We start from the raw sequence: 22,278 nt of genomic DNA on the forward strand, positions 1-22,278 counted from the left end.
TTTCCTAGGTCATTTTTAGATATTTTTACTGAAAACAAGACATAAATACTAAGTAAGAAAGTCATTTTTTGCAGTGTTGCTGGAGGTGAGGTGAGTTTGCAGATCAAGACAGATTTTTAAATTATTACACTGCAAAAAATGACTTAGTATTTTGTCTTGTTTTCAGTAATAATATCTACAAATTCTTACATTAAGATGTATTTTTGATGAGCAAAATGACCCAAGAAAATAAGTCTAGTTTTTAGACCAAAAATATACAATTTAAGTGAATTTGTGCTTAAAACAAGCCAAAAAAATCTGCCAATGAAATAAGAAAATGTTCTTGAATTAAGTATTTATGAAAAAGTTAACTTATTTTTTTTTAAAAATTCTTATTCCATTGGCAGATTTTTCTGCTTGTTTTAAGCACTAATTACTAAAAGTTTTACTTAAAGATTTTTTTTCTATATTTCCTAGGTCATTTTAAGATATTTTAGACAAAAATTCTTAGTAAAAAGTAAGAGAGAATTTTTGCAGTGCACTCCATAATATTTTACATACTGATATGTTCATACTTATAAAACATATTTAAAATCTAAAAAAAAAAAACATAGTAATACATTGGACCTTTTTGTCTTTATTATTTTTTTTATCTAAAAATGTATTTATTTAGATTTTTTTTATTTACATTTACAGGTCCAATGTGTGCAGAGTTTTAGTGCATGTAGTGGCTCAGTCCACAGATCACGTCTCCATTTCTAAACGCATAGAGAAGCTATATCGTAGCCACCACAGGACAAACACATTATCGTCTGAGACAGGCAACATGGTAATAAAAAGGACAGTTTGTCTGTTTAGTGCTACTGTATTGTAGAAACATGACGGCGACTTCCAAGAAAACCTGAAGTGTATGTAGCTAAAAACGGCTTAATTCATTATGTAAGGTCTTTATACACCACTGATAATATAGTTGTGTAGATTATATTGCATTTTTGTCAAGAGATCCTGCTAAAAGTTACACACGGCACCTCATTTAGCAGACGCCTGTGTATGCCACTTACAAAAGTAAGAAAAACAGCATAGTGATTTATCACAGGAAAGCAATCATGAGGTGCCATACAAAGTTACTCTCAGCTTACAAATGTTCTGCATTCTTTAGAGCAAGGGTCTACAAACTTTTTGTGAGCAAGGGCTAACACACTGGATAAAACAATCTTTTTTATATAGTCTAATTAAAACTTTTTCTTTTACTTGTTGATAAGTTTAATCATTGTTTTAAATGTTAACATACACAAAAGAAGCCAAGCTAATATAAAAATGTCATAAATAAAAATTAAAATTAAGTCTATTAATAGAATGCTTTGGCGGGCAATTCACAGACTCTGTGCGGGCAACCATGTGCCCGTGGGCACCATGTTGGAAACCACTGCTTTAGAGACACAATCTGTTTAGGACTTGTTTGAAGTAGTAAACTTGCGCACAAGTGCAGACTACATAAAAACCACACACACACAAACACACTATTTGACATGTTCTTATATATGCATAAAAAAGAGACAATTAGTCTACATCTAAAAATGCCTTTTTGTACACTACGTCTTGCTTTTATTGCTGAATAGGTCTTTAAGATGATACAGTCTATATGAGTTATTGATATACAGGGCATTTTGGAAATGAGTGGAAAATCGATTTAGTTTTATTGGATAAGCAACTGAGTGTGACTGTGGAGCGGGAGCTAAAAATAGACACACATAGAGAGAGAGAGAGAGAGCTGATGAAAGGACGAGTGAGAACTCTGTCTCTCACTGCAAACTTTACATTTTGTGCATTCAAGCATGTTATACTGATGGAGACCGCTTGTGATGTGAATCTTAAATGCCAGGTTTTTCACATGCTCTTGAGGTAAAATGACATTAGCCATTTTGCCAGCTAACGGTCTTAGCCCAATCTTGCATTGAAAACAGCTACAGAGAGTTATTTAAAAAGTGTGTACCCATTGCACCATCAAAATTGAAAAAAAAAATAGGGACAGTTTTCAAACAGGTTTTTTGAGCAGTGAAACATAAGCGAGAAAGTCTTGACAATGCACTGGCAGAAATAAATGGTCAAAAAAATAATGCTGCATGGGCAGTATAGGGTGGTCCTTGTAATGGTCCACTTTTTTTTTTAAATGTTCAACTCTCACTCCCTAAATGTGTTAGGATATCAATTAAAACACACTGTGCAAAATTTTGAATTGTTCCTAATGTACAATATCTATAGGTTGGTCAAAGCCTTTGAATATTTCTGAAATCACATATTTTTGTACCATTTAAAAACGCACAACACATAAAATTTGCTCCTTGGAGGGTAACTTTGTTTTAGCTCTTTAAAGGAATATTCCATTTTCTTAAAAGAAAAATCCAGATAATTTACTCACCACCATGTCATCCAAAATGTTGATGTCTTTCTTTGTTCAGTCCAGAAGAAATAATGTTTTTTGAGGAAAACATTGCAGGATTTTTCTCATTTTAATGGACTTTAATAGAGCCCAACATTTAATACTTAACTCAACACTTAACGGTTTTTTCAACGGAGTTTCAAAGGACTCTAAACAATCCCAAACGAGGCATAAGGGTCTTATCTAGCAATACGATTGTCATTTTTGACAATAATACACTTTTAAACCACAACTTTTCGTCTAGGTCCGGTCCAGCGTGACCTAACGTAAATGCGTAGTGACGTAGGGAGGTCACGTGTTACATATATAAAACACACATTTGCGGACCACTTTAAACAATAAACTGACACAAAGACATTAATTAGTATCAGTTGACATACAACAACGTAGGAACGGTCCTCTTTCTCAACACTGGGGCGGAGTTTCGCGTTCGTCCTCTGTGACCTCTTGACGTCATGACGTATTGCGTGGGGTCACGCTGACGCATCACGACCGTTTCTAGACGACAAGTTGTGGTTTAAAAGTGTATATTTGTTATTTTTATTGTCAAAAATGACAATCGTTTTGCTAGATAAGACCCTTATGCCTCGTTTGGGATCGTTTATAGTCCTTTGAAACTCCATTGAAAAAAAAATGTTAAGTGTTGAGTTAAGTGTTAAGTGTTGGGGTCCATTGAAGTCCATTAAAATGAGAAAAATCCTGCAATGTTTTCCTCAAAAAACATAATTTCTTCTCGACTGAACAAAGAAAGACATCAACATTTTGGATGACATGGTGTTGAGAAAATTATCTGGATTTTTCTTTTAAGAAAATTGACTAATCCTTTAAGTATCTTATGATCCGAGTAACCATAATGCAGACTTGCTTCGTGTTGCTTCACCCATTGTCTCAGTTTATATTGTTTATTGTGCTTTATTCACATTGAAGCTTTCTTGCTTTGAAAGACAGATCACAACTAAAACAGGAGTTTTAATTGCATGGAGCATAGTCAGATAAGTCCATTGCTGCCATAAGTATTATTAAACAAGTATACATGCAAGCACAAAGTATCACATACAGGGCCGGCGTCAAGGGGGGGCATTCGCGGGCAGTGCCCCCCCAAACAGGTTGTTGTGCCCCCCTAAAAAGTTTTTTATTAATTTTATATATATCAAGAATAATTAAAATAAATTAAACATTGATTGTTTCGTGACTTGTAATGTAATCAAATAAGGAAAATATAGATTGATATATGTTTTCTTTCATTAAAATAGACCAGTTTCTCTGATTGGATGTATTGCCGCGTCTCACCCGTCTTACGTCTTTAGCATATTTGTGACTTCGTGTTTTTTCGCGGCATTTTATGGATCGTGTAAAATATGGATATTAGAACATTTAGAACGAATCAGCACCGCCTGCTTCATCTGACTTCATGCAAACACAGACTGGCTCAAACTCAGAGATTAGAGGTTGAGGTGGAATTCACAAATCTACAGGACACTGTTTTAAGGAAGTTTATGTTCGTACACGCCGTCTTCAGCTATTTCAAAGGTAAGTTAGCGTTGTTTTAAATTACGTAAGCTTAAATGTGAAGTGTGGCTATAGACCGTTAACAGCATTACGACGTGATTATGGTAAAGTGGCTTTTTTAAAGCTAGGACGCAGTGTGCGCTGCGCTATGAAACTCATTCATTTCAATGGCTTGCGCTGCGCGAGGGCGGTTTTTTGTTGCATAGAGCAAAGCGCGAGCGCAGTAGAGCTCAGCTTGCGCTCACCCCGCGGTCGAAGTTCAATAGTTTTGCGCATAGTTTGTGGTCTTTGCACTTTATACAGGAAATGAGCTGACAGTCTGTACCAGTTGTATGAGTCTGTGCTTGCAATGTATTTGTTGTTTAATGTCTTGTTTTTGCAAGTTATTGTTGCTATTGCGTGCCCCCCCCGTTGGAAGCCAAATGCCCCCCTGTTAGTTATGGTCTGGCGCCGGCTCTGATCACATAATTCGCCAATGTGTTACACTTCAAAGGTCTTGAGCAACCTCTAAATATTAATTAATATTGAAAATGTATTTATTTATTTATTTATTCAAACATATTGGTGGGGTGAGAGCATGAACTTTTAAATGTTGAAAAATAAGGACCACCCTAGGCAGTACCCTTTGACAAACTTCCTAATATGTACCATATAGGTACAGATATGTGTACATTTGGTATCAACAAATGTGTACTTTTTGAAATGGTGACAGCCAGGGACCATAAAAAGTACACATTTGTACCTTAAAAGTGCATATTGATACCTGAAAGTAGAGGGTCCACTTGGATCCAAAAACCTGAGGTACGACCCGAGACGGTTCGGGTTTAAAAGTTCCAAGTGTGCCTCGGACACGGGCCGGGTACAATATTAGCGGCATCAGGTCTCGGGTAATATAAATGAATGTATTTTTGCCAAATGGACCCATGAAGACTTGAACTATCTCGCCGGAGTGCATAGAGTAATTTTCCAACGTGGCAACTTACATTGCCAAGAACACTTGAGACATTTTCGTAGCCTGAACTTCTTGTGTCATCATCACATAACAAATTAAAATAAATAAAACAGCAGGCAATATTCTTTCTGTCTGACAGACTGTGTGTGTGGGGCCACAGATTGCACTAAAGTCAGTGACGTTTTTTACGTTTGGGTCCAGTGGGGTTAAAAAAAATTGCCACTTACTTTCTTGGGTCAGGTTTTTTTTTAACAAAAAATAATTTATGCTCATGGGGTTCGAAAGATTTGGGTCATTTCAGGTCAGGTACATTTCTTTGGATCAGAGAAGACCTCTACCTCAAAAGGTACATTTCTGTGCATAAATGGTACATATTAGGACCTTTTTAAAATGTGCCACCGCTGTGAACACTTTTGCACCTTTATTTCTGACAGTTTAGTATTAAAAGGTCCTTCAGACTACAAAGAGTCAAGAATGAAGTGGTTTTTTTTAACAATGTCTAACTCAAGGGTTCTTTAGGAAACTAAAAACAGTTCGCTGTGAATGCACCTTTTATTGAACGTGTAGTTTAAAGGCTTCATGAGCTGTCTCCGAGTTTGTGTTTAAAAGTTGGATGCAAACCAACAGCAGTGTTTTTCAACATCTACCACAAAGATGACCCTTTCCAGCCCTCCCAATCTGCACGAAGCAGTGGATTGTGGGTAAAACAGAGGTGGTGCACTTTAAGTAACGGCACATCCTGCACGGACAAACGGAGACGCACTCAGCCTCTGCAGAAAGGTGGAAACATTCCGAGCAATTAATCACGGCGACTGGAAGCGTCTCACTGCGCAATCTGCTCGACGCCGAGTTAGCGCCGCTCACATGATCAAGACACACAGTGTCTCCACGGAAACCAAAGCTCGAGGCTACTCTGACATTTCCACCCCCCCCCCCCCACACACACACATATATATACACACACAAACAGTACTGCACATCCACTCGTCCTCAGTTTCATTAAAAGTCATAAATCTGTTAATAATTAATAACATACTGTCACTCCATGTCATCAGGATTAAAATCGGGTTTAAATTTGTCATTTAAAAATACATTACAAAATATTGAAAACATGTAGTATGCACATATTATGCCCTCCTAAAATAAAGATCCTCAAAGGACCATTCAGTTTTACTTTTTATAAAATGTAACTTTTTATCATCTAAAGAGTCTTTTACCGAACAGAAAGGTTATGCAAATGTTCAATGTTTGACAAATGGTTCTTTTTTGGAACCATGTGGCCAAAAATGGTTCTTCTATCGCATCATAAAGCACCTTTATTTTAAAAAGTTACTAATAGCAGATGATAGATAGATAGATAGATAGATAGATAGATAGATAGATAGATAGGCACAGAGAGACGGAGCCCAATCTTGCATTGAAAATCGATACATAGAGTTATTTAAAGGGCTCTATCTTACACCCGGCGCAATGCAGCGCAATGCGCGACGCAAGTGTCTTTCGCTAGTTTCCACCCTAATTTTCACGTTTAGCGCCGCGTTGTTTAAATAGCAAATGCATTTGCGCCCCCTTTTGCGCCCATGGGCGTTCTGGTCTGAAAACGAGGTGTGTTCAGGCGCATTGTTGGCGCGTTGCTATTTTGAGGCAACTAAAATAGACTACGCCATTGACCAACAAAAACCTGGTCTAAAGTCTAAAGTCAATGGCGCAATGTGTTTTATGTTATTTAAAGAGCGCATTAGTAAAATGCGCCTATACACGGGAGGACAACGCGGGTTTGCTTATCACAAGGTACATGAATGCGCAGCAGCACAAAAATGCTTTTAAATATGAAAGATTAAAGGATTGAATGTAAAAGATTATTATTGAATCTCTTGGACATAAATGAGGACTAATTATGAGACGTTAGAAGGCACAAAGAGCTGCTTCACCTGCAGCCTTGTAAGTAAATAAATGCTTTGCTTTGAACAAATGCGTCTGTTTTTAAATGTTTTTTTTTATGCTACCTCACGGATTTATTGTATATGATTACTCTGTACCTGTGGATATGGTGAGATGAAAAACATTTTTAAGTAACGCTTAAAAAAACTCTTTGCTAAAAAACCGCTGTCCAAAGTGCTGAAACGTGAGGAGAGCCGTTTGTAAATTCTTTATCTCCTGTTTGTTACAAATAAAGTATTTTTAGAGTACAAACCTTATCTTACATACTTGTAAATTATTTTTTGATGATATTGGATAGCCATACATTTAAAGCAATTACAAGCCTGCTTTTTACTTCCATGACTAAAAGAAAACGGGTTTTAAAGGTTTTAATAAAAAAATAACAATTTCAATACAAGTGGAAAAACAACATAATTATTTAACATTAATCTTAAACTGGGGATCTTCTTCCTCCGCTTAGTTTTTCAGTTTACAAAGTCCGTCATCTAAATAGGGATTAGACATAGCGCCAGAGCAACTGGCTTTTAAAGGGGATGAGAGCTGTGACTCTCATTGGTTTACTGCACCTTACGCCCAAAATACTCCCATTACAATAGGACCTACCCTTTTCGACCATGCGCTCGGCGCAAAAACCATTTTTCCCGTCGTTAAATTAGCAAAAGTGGATTCGGACACGCCCATTTAGACGTTACGCTGTGCGCTTTAGACAATGCGCTTAGATCGTTAAAATAGGGCCCAAAAAGTGTGTACCCATTGTGCCACCAAAATTTGAAAAAAAAAGGGACAGGTTTTCTGAAAAGTGATACATAATTGAGAAAGTCTTGGCAATGCACTTGCAGAAAAAAATAGGTACGGATGCGTGTACATTTTGTATCAATATGTACCTTGATGCTGAAGAAGATTTTTTAATTCAGAACTATATCTTTGGTGAACATGGTATTCAGATTTAAATGTGTTTTGCAAGTATGTATGTCTCATGCATGTAAGTTGAAGACTAGCAGTCTTAAAGACTGCAACAATGCCAAGGTTAACTTTTCAAAATGGGGACAGCTAGGCACCATAAAAAGTACACATTTGTACCTTAAGGGTGCATATTGATATCTCAAATGAGAGGTCTTCACGGGTCAAGTTAGATCCAAAAACCCGAGGTACGACAAGAGTGGGTTCGGGTCTAACAGTTTCAAGTGTGCCTTGGACACGGGTTTGGTATAAAAATAGTGGCATTGGGTCTCAGGTAATTTAAAATGAATGTATTTTGCCAAATGGACCCGTGAAGACTCAAACTATGCCGCGGGAGTGCATCGAGTCATTTTCCAACATGCCAACTTTTAAATTGCCAAGAGCGCTTGTGACATTTTCGTGGCCTGAACTGCGCATTTTAAAATCTAGGGGATATGGTGCCCGGTTAAAGAACCAGTGCTCTTAAAATGCAGGGTTGTTATTACTTCTGGCTGAGTAAAATATGGACAAACCCAACCATTGGGTTAAATTAACCTAGAAAATGTCCATAATTGATCCAACCATAGGTTGAAATCAACTTGCCATTTTAGGCTGAACAGCCATGGGTTTATTTATAAAAGTTGGATTTGTCCCTTTCTAACCCAACCATAGAAATCCAGCTTGTTTAAGAGAGAGAGTAAGCCACAGTCTTAGCTCAGGTCATTTTAAAGAAAATACAATAAATATATATATTATATTTAAATAACCCAGCATTTTGGGTTGAACCAACCCAGCATGGGTTAAATTACAACCCAAGGGGCTGAGCTTGTCCCATTTTGACCCAACGCTGAGTTAAAAATATCCCAGGTATTTTTAGAACGTACAATAGAATATAACAATAGGATACTGAAATTGTATTCAAGGATTAAATGTGTGTTTTAATCTTGTTCCAAAGCTTGAGTGTTTATAGTCTATTGGATTAAAAAAGGTAGCATTGTGTTCTTGCTGGGCCTTTACATTGCTAATGGACATGTTTATGTGCCAGGCTGGACCACCTGGTCTCTTGAGAAAAAAGCCAAGTCCATTTCAAATTCCAAACTCAAAAGATCCATTAAAATAATACAGTCTGCAATTTACATCTCTTTATTTCTGTGTAGATGGATTCAGCGGTGATGAACTTAACGTGCCAAACGAATTCATTTTTAAAAAGAGAATAAAATTACTTGCTCAACCTGACATCTCACCTGTCAAATACTGTAGCTGAATGTTTAGAGATTTAACCAGAACATTTTCTTCATTGTGACAATGCAAGTAGCCCAAAACTTTGGGTTTTGTTATGATACAAATATACAAATCTCACTTAAACATACACTACACTACATATATGCTTTAAAAGTGTTGACTGTGTTCATCTAATAGTTTATATTTTTAGTAAACACTACATCTAGGATGTATATAGAAATACGTAACAGGTGGAAAAAGTGTTAAAGAGACACTTTTCCAGCTCCCCTAGAGTTAAACATTTGATTTTTACCGTTTTGGAATCCATTCAGCTGATCTCCGGGTCTGGTGGTAACACTTTTAGCATAGCTTAGCACAATCCATTAAATCTGATTAGACCATTAGCATTGCGCTAAAAAATGACCAAAGAGTTTCGACATTTTTCATATTTAAAACTCGACTCTTCTGTAGTTACATCGTGTACTAAGGCCGACGGAAAATTTAAAGTTGTGATTTTCTAGGCAGATATGGCTAGGAACTATACTCTCATTCTGGCGTAATAATCAAGGACTTTGCTGCCGTAACACGACTGCTGCAGGTGCAATGATATTACGCAGCCTGAAAATAGTCCCTTACTATTGAAAGTGACCAAGGGTAGCCAGAATGACAGTATAGTTTGCAACTTTTCATTTTGAAACGCTTTAGTTACTTTTTAGCGCGATGCTAATGGTCTAATCAGATTCAATAGATTATGCTAAGCTATGCAAAAAGTGGTACCGCCAGACCCGGAGATCAGCTGAATGGATTCCAAAACGGTAAAAATCAAATGTTCAACTCTGGGGGAGCTGGAAAATTAGCATATTTTCAAAAAAGTGGAGTGTACCTTTAATATACTCTATGCACATCATCAGATCTCCACTGCGTTCCAAATTATTATGCACATTTTTGTTTCTTTTTCCAATACAGTCAGTAAGTTTACAAATTTTATTTTACCCCCAACACTTATTATGACAGTGTGGATCTTATTCTATTTTAAAGAAATAAAAATGTTAAAAGATACTTCAATGCTTATATGAAAAATATGCTGTTCCAAATTATTATGCAAGTTGTAGTTCTCCTACAAAATATGAATGACAAAAGATCTTTCTTAAGACAAAAAGTGTGCATTATCTTAAAAAAGCAAATTACTTATAATAATTTAGATTTGGTGGATCTTAACAGACATTGTCAAACTATTATAAGATTCATGAGTGATTCACAGTACAGAAAGATTTGACTATATAGAGGCTTTTAAAAATATTTTTAAGGAAATATTAGGAAGAGGCAGCAATTAAAAGCCACTGTTAAGAAGCAAACATGTATTTAAACCCGCTGGTGTCTCTGGAATCCCAAAAACCCCCTTAATACGAGATCCTTTAGTGCATAAAGCTATATTTCTACCTCCAACCCAAACTTGCAAAAATTAAACATTTGCTGTGAGCTCAAAATACAAGAAGACACTGAATAATACACTGAATAATGTAGATTAATGTCATTATGGATTGTTGGTGAATATCCACTATATTCAAACACGACTGTAACATTAGGGAAAGGTGGCAGAGCAATGATTTGGGCTGGAATATTGGGAAGTAAGATGGAAGGTCCCTTCAGGATCCTTAAGTTGTCAAAATGACATCTAGAATATATGCAGAGTTCCTAAAAGATGTTTTTTGCACAATAAGTAAAATAAATGTACTTTCATAAGGGATAAAACACCATCCTGCAAAAAGCACCACTGACTATTTTAATTAATATGGGCATGAAATAAGAAAGAAATCAAGGTGTGACCCCCGTCATCCTCTGGCCTTAGTCCTATTAAGAGCCTGTGGTGCTTCATTATATGAAATATCTGTGAGGTGGACAGCACTATAATTCAAAACATCATACTAGCGTCTACAAGTGAAATAAAGACTAAACCTATACTTACAAGTTTACTGAATGTGAGAGTTAAAGTCATGTCAATGATGTGCTCATATATTATTACTGTATGTAACTTATACAATACAATACATTATTTATCTTGCATTGTGTTTGTTTTGTGTCCATGCAGCACATTTGACAGATATCTGTTTTTGGATCATCCATTATATCATTATAAATTTGGTTAAAGTGAATTCTGCATAATAATTTGGAACGGCATATTTTTCATTTAAGTATTAAAGTATCTTTAGACATATTTCTTTCATTTAAATAGAATAAAATCCACACTGTCATATAAGTGTTGAGGGTAAAATTACAATTTGTAAACTTACTGACTGTATTGGAAAAAATTAACAAAAATGGCATGTGCATAATATTTTGGAACGCGGTGTACAGTATGATGTTTTATGTCAATGTTTTACGCGCAGCATGCTGCACTATTGTCAATGGTCGGCTCATGTGAAGACACGCAGACAAACACACACAAACCCATTGCCCCTTAATAATGCAGGTGAAATAATGTAAATCTTTCTCTTAATGCACTTTTATCCTGAAGGATGTTACTGAAAAGAAAGAAAGAGAAAGAAAGAAAAAAAGAAAATTAAATCAACACCAATGGCTACATTATACTTATCTACACCCGATAAATGACCAGCAATTACAGGCATAAAGCAATAGATTGCATATTCATATTCAAAGAGAGAGAGAGCGAGCGTGCATGCCAGCATATGCAGTATACATGTTTTTCATGAGCGCACACACACAAACACACACACACACACACACACACAGTCGAACAGGCATTGTGCATTAGTGTCTTCACAGAACATGATGTTCATTCATTATGCACTAAAGCCGCTGTTTGCAGACCACTACACTAACACAACAGACTATCATAAAACATTCAAGGATTTTCTTATATCACAGTACCATCTTTATTTTTCTTTGCATATTTTTTACTACTTTACAGTACCATTTCCCTAGATAATATTCGCTGAATATTCTGAACTGATCATTTATTCATTATTTAACCCTTTACTTTTTTAACTTGAAATGTTTCCTGGGCATATTTAAATTAGTTATTACTTCATATTTTTCCCTTTGTCCTCAATATCAAGTTCATCTTCTTTAATATATCTTACATAAGCCAGGAAGTGAGACCATTAAAGGCTTGAAACAACATGATAAATATTCAAGTCAAGTCATAATTAATAAAGTTTAATTGGCTGAGCTTTATTACTGCATATTTCTCGATTTACTGTATAGATATATAAACATGACATAATGAAACAGCTACTCTAAAATTGGAATATATGAATAAAAGTATTTAATTATAGAATAAAAATTAATAATTCAAAATCTAAACAAAACACATTACATTTTTAGCACAAGCACATTTCAAGACCACTATTCTGTGTACAAGGTTGAGGTACAGTAGTTTATGTTTTAGATGTTTATAATGCAATAAAATGCCACGTCAGCGACTCTTCCTGTTGTAATGACTCTTGCCAGTGTATATAGATGATTAAATAAATATCACAGATTAAAGTGCAAAATTAATGCAGGAAAGAATAACAATGGCCATTCAGTAGGAATGTACCCATCATCTTTGTCTATTAGACTGTAAATCAAAAATACTGAATATCAAATACAAAAAAAGACAGCATGCTTTATGCAGACATTATACACATTTAAGACTAATTCAAGTGTTATCTATTATAAATTGTGCTAGAGGTCTTCTGATCTTTATGAGTCGGCACATGTTGGCCTTTCCAGGTCTGATCTGGTAACAGTGTTACTAATGATCTGGTCATGACAGTGAGTCTTAATGCAAGAGACAATATTGCAACATTGCAAAATCGTGGCCTCTATCTGACCTTTGTGTGTGTGTGTGTGTGTGTGTGTGTGTGTGTGTGTGTGTGTGTGTGTGTGTGTGTGTGTGTGTGTGTGTGTGTGTGAGAGAGAGACTCACTATGTCAAGTCACCTCGTATTATGTCCCAATATGAACTGTCATGAAGGCGTGAAATAGCTTGTAAGCCCATGAAGACGCGTTATGAATGTTTCAGGTTGTGCAGTATTCGCAAATGCCTGCTCGCGCGCAATGACGCGTGTTTGCGCACAGGTGCATCACGATAGCGCACTACATAAGACTAAACTACATTACAGTCCACACACTTGCATGTAAAAAACAACAACTTTATATTCTTCAGCAGTCTTGACACTGGGGGATTGCCACATCTGCACACTCTTATCTTCCTCATATGTCCTTAATAAACACGACGTAATGAAACAGATCAGCTACGCATACATTTGACTACAATAAACGTGTTATGACATTGAGTGTTATATTTAAGTATTAAACTTAGGAACTTTCTATATGATATGATATGATATGATATGATGGAGAGTTAAAATGTCCTTAAATAAAGTAAATATATGCCTATATAATTCCATGCCAACTGCAATTATGAGACCATTTTTTTCATCACAAGACTCATACAGAGGAGGAGTTACGGTAGGCTACAATACCAGGTCATAGCAATAATAGTCGTGTGACTCTGAAAAGGCCCGTATTAGTTATTCATATAACTATTGTGATTCCTGAAATTACGCATGCAACAACTGACACACCTGTAGTGTGATAAGTTACAAACTGCGCATTCATTAGGACCCGGGAGTTTGTGCCTTGCATTGTTCCTCACAGACATATCTCCAGGTAAAATAATCCACGGTGTTTTAACTCGTGCGTCACGGAGACAAACGGCAAAAACGCAATTAAACAGAGCTCCATCATAGACAATAAGCCATACTAAACCAGGTGCATTTACGCATTTTACCACCCTGAACAAAAGTGCAAGAGTACAGAAAGAGTTGCTCACCTATAGTCGTGATGACTGTGATGGCGAAGTAAAAGGACCCTGCAAATTTCCACTGGACCCCAGCTCTGTGCGGCTCGGCCTCCATAATGATTGTCTCCAGCTTTCTATAGTCGTCCTCGCTGATGTTGTACTTGCCCTGGAGTCTCTTCTCCTCAGCCTCGAGCTGCTCCTTTTCCCTCATCTCAAAGTCCGACTCCAGCGCGTCAAACACGGCGGCACCGACCAGCAGATAGGTGAACGTGCAGACGATGAGGGACAGCGTCCGCACGTTCTGCCTCTTCATGGCCACCAGGAACCGCCGGCTGAGGGGTTCATGTCCCCTCGTATCCCCCGGGAAGGCGCAGCAGCAGTCGGGAAAGGGCGGATAGGGACAGACCCGCGAGTGCTGCTGCTGATGATGCTGCTGCTGATGACTCTTTGGACACTGCTTGCGGCTGTAACAGGTCCCCTGATCGTGCTCCTGGCTGGTGGAGAGACACAGCAGACTGCTGGAGCGCCGGGACCACAAACCCTGCAGCCGTGAGACTCTGCGCAAAACCTGCCCGAACCAAACCAAAGTCCTCCCGACGCACAGTGCCATCAACTAACGCGCTCTCCCCGCGATCTCCAGAGAGCTTCTGAACTGGAGAAGGTGCCAGAAGCCACTGGGAATCATGCTACACTGTATAACGATTACGCACCTGTTAACTTAATGTTCCTCCTCTGGCATATTCAAACAAACTCATTGTCGTGACGATGAAAATATCCAAACGAGAGGTGAAGCTCCTCTTAACATTTTCCAAAAAAAGTTTCCACGACCTTCTCATCTGAGGATCATATTAAGCTGCCTATCCTGGAGATCTCCGCTCGCTCACTCCGCCGGTCCGTGAGTAATGCCGGTGATACCGGAGGAGGACCCGTGAACACGCATCATCATATGATGAGCGGCGGAGACGCGCAGCGCACGACTGATGCTCCGAAACCCAAGAGAGACTCACTTAGCTTACTCCCGTGAATCTATCGACACGTTGCGCTTACAACAAGTGACCGTTTTACCGACATGACAATCGCACGGTCACATGAACCAACTCAATCACACTTACAACAGGTCCGGGCGCCGGTGTGTCCATCTGTTTCCCGGGGGACGCGCGGATGGATGGGTGCATAGATCGACGCTCCGGTAAACGTGCACTGTCACGGTATGCCACCACGAGCAGACTGAGACCCGCCACACATATGCGCATCACCAAAACCCAACGGTCCCGTGAGCAAAAACGCGCACACTATGCGCGCAGTGTTTAACAATCTCAGCTTGAACTGATTCGTGCAATGTACACATTCTCAACAGGTGAGCCTTGTTAAAAAAAAGAAAATAATTCGGCACGAGTCGTCTTGGATACGCATGTGCTCGTTATTGCTTTTGAAGTGATTTTATTATAATGTAGTCAGACGCATGGCTATTGCATTGGTCACTGAGCTCTGGCGGGTTTGGACATGACCGGTCACCGTGTGTCTGTGATGTGACACGGTGTTTCTCCATCTACCGTGACCACTCCCACTGAACGACACGTTACGCGCACGTGGGCAAGTATTACCTCACTTGAAAGACCAAAGCAGTGAAATATGAGGCATCATCCTTATCCTCACTGCGCACCTACATCACTGTCTGTTTAGTTTCAGCTCAGCAGTCTGCGCGCAAAGCCGCACATCAGCAGATAAACGGGGCTAGTTGTCACACTTTATTATACGCGACTGTTTCCGATTTTTGCACAGACTGCATTTTCGTTTAGAGGGTAACTATCTCTTTGAAACATACCTGTAGCTCACAATGTCCTAAAATCTTCTATTGTGGGGGGAATTCTGCCCTGATATTTTATATTTCTTTATCTTGGTTTCTCAAAGACCCTAAAACTCATCCAAAACCAATCACACTATCAGTGGCTGATTTCCCCCCAAAAATCAATTTCAATCTAGATACTGGATGCAATCTGCATCAAGGGAGCTTGCATGCTGCTCACCTCTCATTCACACCGTCTGTTCAGCAAATGCATCAATTTCAAACATGAAGAATCCTTAACGCAACATCACATGCAAAGCGTGCGTGGTGGGGGTTTGGCACACACGGACACAGACACATCACAGAACATTCTGCACCTACAGGATAAACAGAGAATCAGTGGTAAAAAAGTTCAGTCTTATTTACTGCTGCTAAGTTTAGTTTCATTTTCTCACATTTCACCCACCCACATAGAGAGAGAGAGAGAGTATTTCTAGATGTGTGAAGAAAGAGAGAGATGTGCGTAACAGAGAAAGAGCATTTTGTTCTTGAATTGCAGAGGAATCTGTCCAACTCAATACCTGCACTTGCTACTAGAGCTGTTAATGGATTAAAACTATAATCAAATTAATGACTGGATGGAAAACAAATGGATGTGAGATTAAAAACCAGCACAGCTTTTACAGCAGTCAGTCTCGTGCGATGCTTGGCGTCAGAATGTTTTCTTATATCTCATCCTGGTCTCCTTTCGGTTGTAGCTCTTGACCTTTTGGTCTCCTCACACTTGTTCTAATGATATGTGGGTCAGTTTCCTCTGCTCTTGAACACACGGCAGTCATTAGAGTGCAGGAGAGAGTGCTGGAAACATGGAAATTAATTGAACTTGTGGTTCCTATTTGCATACAGTGAAGAATGGGACAAATCCCTCGAGGAGAAACGGGTTCATTTGAGCCGGGAGAGAAACGGATAAATGAAATAAAATTACGCTTTTCTTTTAGAAGCACTCGTCGCCGCCTCAGTTTTAGTAATAGAGAGGAGATCTCATGGGTACACTTGTAGTATTTTGTGTGGAGAGAGAGCATTTAAGAGATATATGTGACCCTGCATCTCAAAACCAGTCTTAAGTTGCATGGGTATATTTGTAGCAATAGCCAACAACACATTGTATGGCTCAAAATGATTGAATTTTCTTTTATGCCAAAAATCATTAGGATATTAAAGGCGGGGTGCATGATCTCTGAAAGACAATGTTGACATTTGAAATCACCTAAGCATATATGCCCCTATCCCAATAGAATCTGGACCTTCTTTTGATAGACCCGCCCCACACATATGCAATGATGTTGTTTAGTAGACACGCCCCTTACTGCTGATTGGCTATAAGTGTGTTTTGGTAGTCGGCCCGAATCCCTTTTTCAAAGCGTTTTTCAGAAATCGTGCACCCCGCCTTTAAGTAAAGATGCAAATATTACCTAAATATATCATAATGCATTTATCATTAGTAACTTGTGTTGCTAATGACTTCATTTGGACAACTTTAAAGGCGATTTTCTCAATATTTAGATTTTTTCTGACCTCAGATTCCAAATTTTCAAATAGTTGTATCCCTGCCAAATATTGTCCTATCCTAACAAACCACACATCAACTGAAAGCTTATTTATTCATTCATAAATCTCAATTTACTCAAGGGTTTGTGGTACTGGGTCACATGTAGTAATACATTAATAACTAAAAATAACTAATTTGGATTTATCCCTCAGTTTGCAAAAACTTTTTTGTAACACTTTACAATAAGGTTGTATGTGTTAATATTATTAAATGCATTCGCTAACATGAACTAACACTGAGCAGTGTAGTTTATTAGCATTTATTAATCCTTGTTAAAGGAGGGGTGCATGATTTTTGAAAAACATTTTGGAAAAGGGAGTCGGGATGACTACCAAAACACACTTGTAAGGCAGCTAGGTGCATGTCTACTAACCCACATCATTGCAGGTCTATCAAAAGAAGGTCCAGATTCTATTGGGGTAGGGGTGTGTTTTGTTTAGGTGATTTCAAATATCAACATTGGCTTTCAGAGATCATGCGCCTTTAATGTCACTACAGTTAATTGTGCATGAACTAATATTAAAATCAAAAGTTGTGTTAACAATGTATGAATAAATGCTGTACTAGGATTAATAAATGCTGCAGAAGTAGTTTATGTTAGCTATTTTTATTTTATTTTATTTTATTTCATGTATCTGTTTTGATTGTGATTTTATTTCTCGCATTTTTACTTTTTTTCTCTTATATATTGTTTTCTCATTTTTATGTAATGTATGTAATTCAAATATAAAATAAATTCTATAGAGCAAAACATTTAAAGCAAACATGTAGCAGATATTTTTGTTAAGGTACTTAATATTAATTCTTCAGTTCAAAACCGTGCAATATTTGACCATTATATTTGCATTGTAAAAAGTCTTAAATACTGTAATAAATAAGTAATTTCAACTTTTTTGACTAGTTAAAAAGTTGCTATAAATAATAAAACTAAAGTTGTAAGAACTTAAGCCCATTCAACTTTATTATTTTTTTTAATTATACCAACTCAAAGTTGAATTAACTTGTTAATTCAAGTTGTTTAAACTTAAATATTTGTATGCAAACATCTCTTGTTAAAATGTGCATTTCAACATAAATCTTTCAACTCCAGTTTGCATTCTTCATCCCAGTTTTAGACTAACTGTAAGTGCATTAATGTAAATGCATAAAACTGACGAATGAGTCAAATTTTCACCGCACTATTTTTATTTGCAATCCCTTTAACACCAGTATGATAATGTGTTTCATATCCATGCAGCATTACATCAAAATGCTGATTTAGTGTGAACAACATATAACTGATCACACTCGTTTTGTCTGGATTTGTCTTTATGCATTTCTTTGACGTTGTGAGTGCATCTTTAAAGGCATAGTTCACCTTAAAATGAAAATTCTGTCATCATTTACTCATCTTCATGTTGTTGTAAACCTGTATGAATTTCTTTTTTCTGATGAACACAAAAGAAGATATTTTGAGAAATGATGGTAAACACACAGCAGATTTCCATTGTGGGAATAAAAATATTTTGGAAGTATTGTGATAAATGATGAAGAACATATTTTGATAAATGATAATAAGCTCACGGTTCATGGTGGTACCCATTAAATTTCATCATGTTTTTGTCCTACTATGGAAGTCAATGGTCACTATCTGCTGTGTGTTTACCATCATTTCTCAAAATATCTTCGTGTTCATCAGAAAAAAGAAATTCATACAGGTCTAGAACAACATGAGGATGAGTAAATGAGGACATCATTTTCATTTTAAGGCGAACTATCCCTTTAAGTGACTGATAAATTATTTCCAATTTAAGAAAAAAAGCATTGCTGTAACAACAATGCAAGATGATAATATCTACAACACGAGAATGTTGACACAAAATACTATCACAGAAAACGTTGTTCTAGACTATGATTTCCTCTCTTTTTCATCTGGTAAATTAGTTTCTCATTATCCGTTAACCTCTGGGGAGAGATGCCACAAACAAACAGAAAGAGAAGCACGAACAGAAAACATTTCTGCTTTCTTTTTTCAGGCCATTTACACACAAAAGCTCTCATATTTCGCAGGACTGATGCTGTACACTCGCCCCGAAGAGAAACTCTCATCATATATCAAAACATGCAGCACACGTACAAAGTTTAAAACACAACTCATTATTAATGTCATGCTAATGTTTTTAATGAATGCTATTATAACGTTTTGATGAAAATCTAAAAAATGTTTCTACACACACACACACACACACACACACACACACACCTGACCCTGCCTATGAAAACCCAACTTCAGTTATTTTTTTTTGATGTACTGTTTTTGTCCTAAACTCATCCTAGACAGACCGGGTCACTTAGTGTATATGATTCAAAACTTTCTGTATTCTTACAATAACGCTTGTTGATGTTATTTATAAGTGTTATAAATTGTTGTATGTGGGTCATTCCACCGAATGGGTAACATTGCTGTCCCCAGAATATTAAAAGTATTAAAATGCATGAAAACTAACTCCAATTTTTTTTTTATTATTATTAAGCAAAGTGTCCTGCATGTTAATCTTACACCAAATGTAAACGAAATATTTTAAAAAAATGAATAAAAACTACACAGAACAGTACAAAAATAGCATTTTTATCAGTCCCTGCTCTCTATCTCTATACTTTACCTTTAAATATAAAGCAAACAATTCTTTAGATAGCCTATCTTTATTTTTAGCATTTCCGTGTGGGTCCATATCCCATCTTTGCTTTAAATATTTTTTAGCATTGAAAAAGTCATAATATTTTAGATAAAATGCACATTTTAATCATCATTCCACTGTTACCCAACACGTCCCCCCCTCTGAAAATTTAGGAATATTCCACAAGTCACATTTTCAAGAGGAAGTGACATCATCTGGATCTTCTGAAGATCATATGAAGATCAAAAGTCACTTTTCTCACTTTCTTTTCTGTATATTTTATTATATTAATGCTATGACTGTGAATGTCAACCTTAAATGTTCAGTCCTGTTACCTATATTATTTCTTTGATGTTATCGGATTATTTTCCAATAAAAAAATTTGGTTCAAAGATTAGTCAATTTTCTTAAAAAAAAAAATTCCAGATAATTTCTCACCTCCATTTCATCCAAAATATTGATGTCTTTCTTTGTTCAGTCGAGAGGAAATTATGTTTTTTGAGGAAAACATTCCAGGATTTTTCTCATTTTAATGGACTTTAATGGACCCCAACACTTAACAGTTTTAATGCAGTTTAAAATTGCAGTTTTAAAGGACTCGAAACGATCTCAAACAAGGCATAATTGTCTTATCTAGCCAACCAATGTTGTCAAAAAAATGCACTTTTAAACCACAAATTCTCTTCTTCCTCCGGTCCTGTGACGCACCAGCGCGACCTCACGTAAATGTGTAATGACGTGGAAAGGTCACGTGTTACACATATGAAACGCACATTTGAGGACCATATTAAACAATAAACTGACTCAAAGACATTCATTAATATCATTCGACATACAACAACATCAGGACGGTCCTCTTTCTCCACACTTGTAAACACTGGGGCGGAGTTTCACATACATCATCCGTGACATCTTGACGTGATGAAGCACCACGTGAGGATGCTTTGGCGCGTCACAGAACCGGAGGAAGAAGAGAATTTGTGGTTTAAAAGTGCATATTTTTTATTTTTCTTGCCAAAAATGACAATCGTTTCGCTAGATAAGACCCTTATGCCCCCCTTGCAAGTAAAATTGTTAAGTGTTGGGGTCCATTAAAGTTCATTAAAATGAGAAACATCCTGGAATGTTTTCCTCAAGAAACATAATTTCTTTTCGACTGAACAAAGAAAGACATCAACATTTTGAATGACATGGTGGTGAGTAAATTATCTGGATTTTTCTTTTAAGAAAATGGACTAATCCTTTAATCACTAGAATTTGCTAAGTGTCTTAATGTTATTAGCACATATTTACTGCAGCTATATTTCATCTATTTGCTTTCAGTTCTGTTATCAAAATGCCTCCGTTCTCCATTAAGAAAATAATAAACTAGTTACCTGAGATTGACCAATACTCATTTTGAAAAGTAAAACGTGTGTTATTAGATTGAGTGTTAAAAAAAGAAAAATATCAACTTCAATTTTGACGAGTGGAATGACACATGTATTGCCTTTAAAATTGAAAAGATAATTAGATTGAAAAAAAATTGTGATTAAGAAATCAATCAATTTGTATATAAAAGCATGTCAAAATGTTACCTAGTTTGTCCTCTTTTGAGGTTGATGAACTGACCACAGATTCTGCCCAAAATACTGCAGTTACTACAACATTTTTTCTTCCTACAATAAAACCACCATCAAAAAGACATTACATAATGACTTAAAGTTTTTAAAACATCTTACACTTTCTGAATTTTTAAGTAATGTTAAGTAATGAGAGAGAGAGAGAGAGAGAGAGACAGAGAGAGAGAGAGAGAGAGAGAGAGAGAGAGGGGAGAGAGAGAGAGAGAGAGAGAGACAGAGAGAGAGAGAGAGAGAGAGAGAGAGAGAGAGAGAGAGAGAGAGAGAGAGAGAGAGAGAGAGAGAGAGAGAGAGAGAGAGAGAGACAGAGAGAGAGAGAGAGAGAGACAGAGAGAGAGAGAGAGAGAGAGACTCTACCCTGCTTGGATGAAGACTGATAGGACTCCTGCTTCACTCACAGGTGGTTGTCAAGGAAACAAAGAGGCAGGGTGGACCACTCAGATAAACCCGAAGCATTTGGACCCTCTCTGTGAAAGATCAGGATCAAACTCCATAGACACACACAAATAAACACACAAGTACTCACTGTGCACATCATCATCACTCAATACAGAATAGAGACACATTAACACATGTATGTTGAACCATTATCTCTTCTGTGTCCCCTTTATTAAGTGGCTGACTCAGCAAGAACGTCTTTAACATTCGCTTGCTCTCCTTGCGATCGCTCCAAGAGCTCTTTTCAGTATGCGCTGGTTAATGGTGAGTGTGGGAAAATGCATAAAAAACAGAAGTGTGCACTTATACCACAACAGACTTCAGGTTTAGGTTGAAGTAGAGACAGATAAAGTGTTTTGAATTGTCACATGATCATACC

At 37.1% G+C, this 22,278-nt stretch overlaps 1 protein-coding gene across 1 annotated transcript in view; it reads right to left on the reverse strand.

Moving 5' to 3' along the window:
* Positions 1-17,531, reverse strand: part of kcnk9 (potassium channel, subfamily K, member 9) — a 68,852-nt gene extending 51,321 nt beyond the window's left edge. The window contains exon 1 of the mRNA XM_065285575.2: positions 13,821-17,531. Coding sequence (XP_065141647.1) covers positions 13,821-14,400 — 580 coding nt within the window. The 5' untranslated portion in view covers positions 14,401-17,531. The remainder of the gene's footprint in view (positions 1-13,820) is intronic.
* Positions 17,532-22,278: the final 4,747 nt, after the last annotated feature.

Source organism: Paramisgurnus dabryanus, chromosome 19 (genome assembly GCF_030506205.2).
Source record: "Paramisgurnus dabryanus chromosome 19, PD_genome_1.1, whole genome shotgun sequence".
NCBI lineage: Eukaryota > Metazoa > Chordata > Actinopteri > Cypriniformes > Cobitidae > Paramisgurnus > Paramisgurnus dabryanus.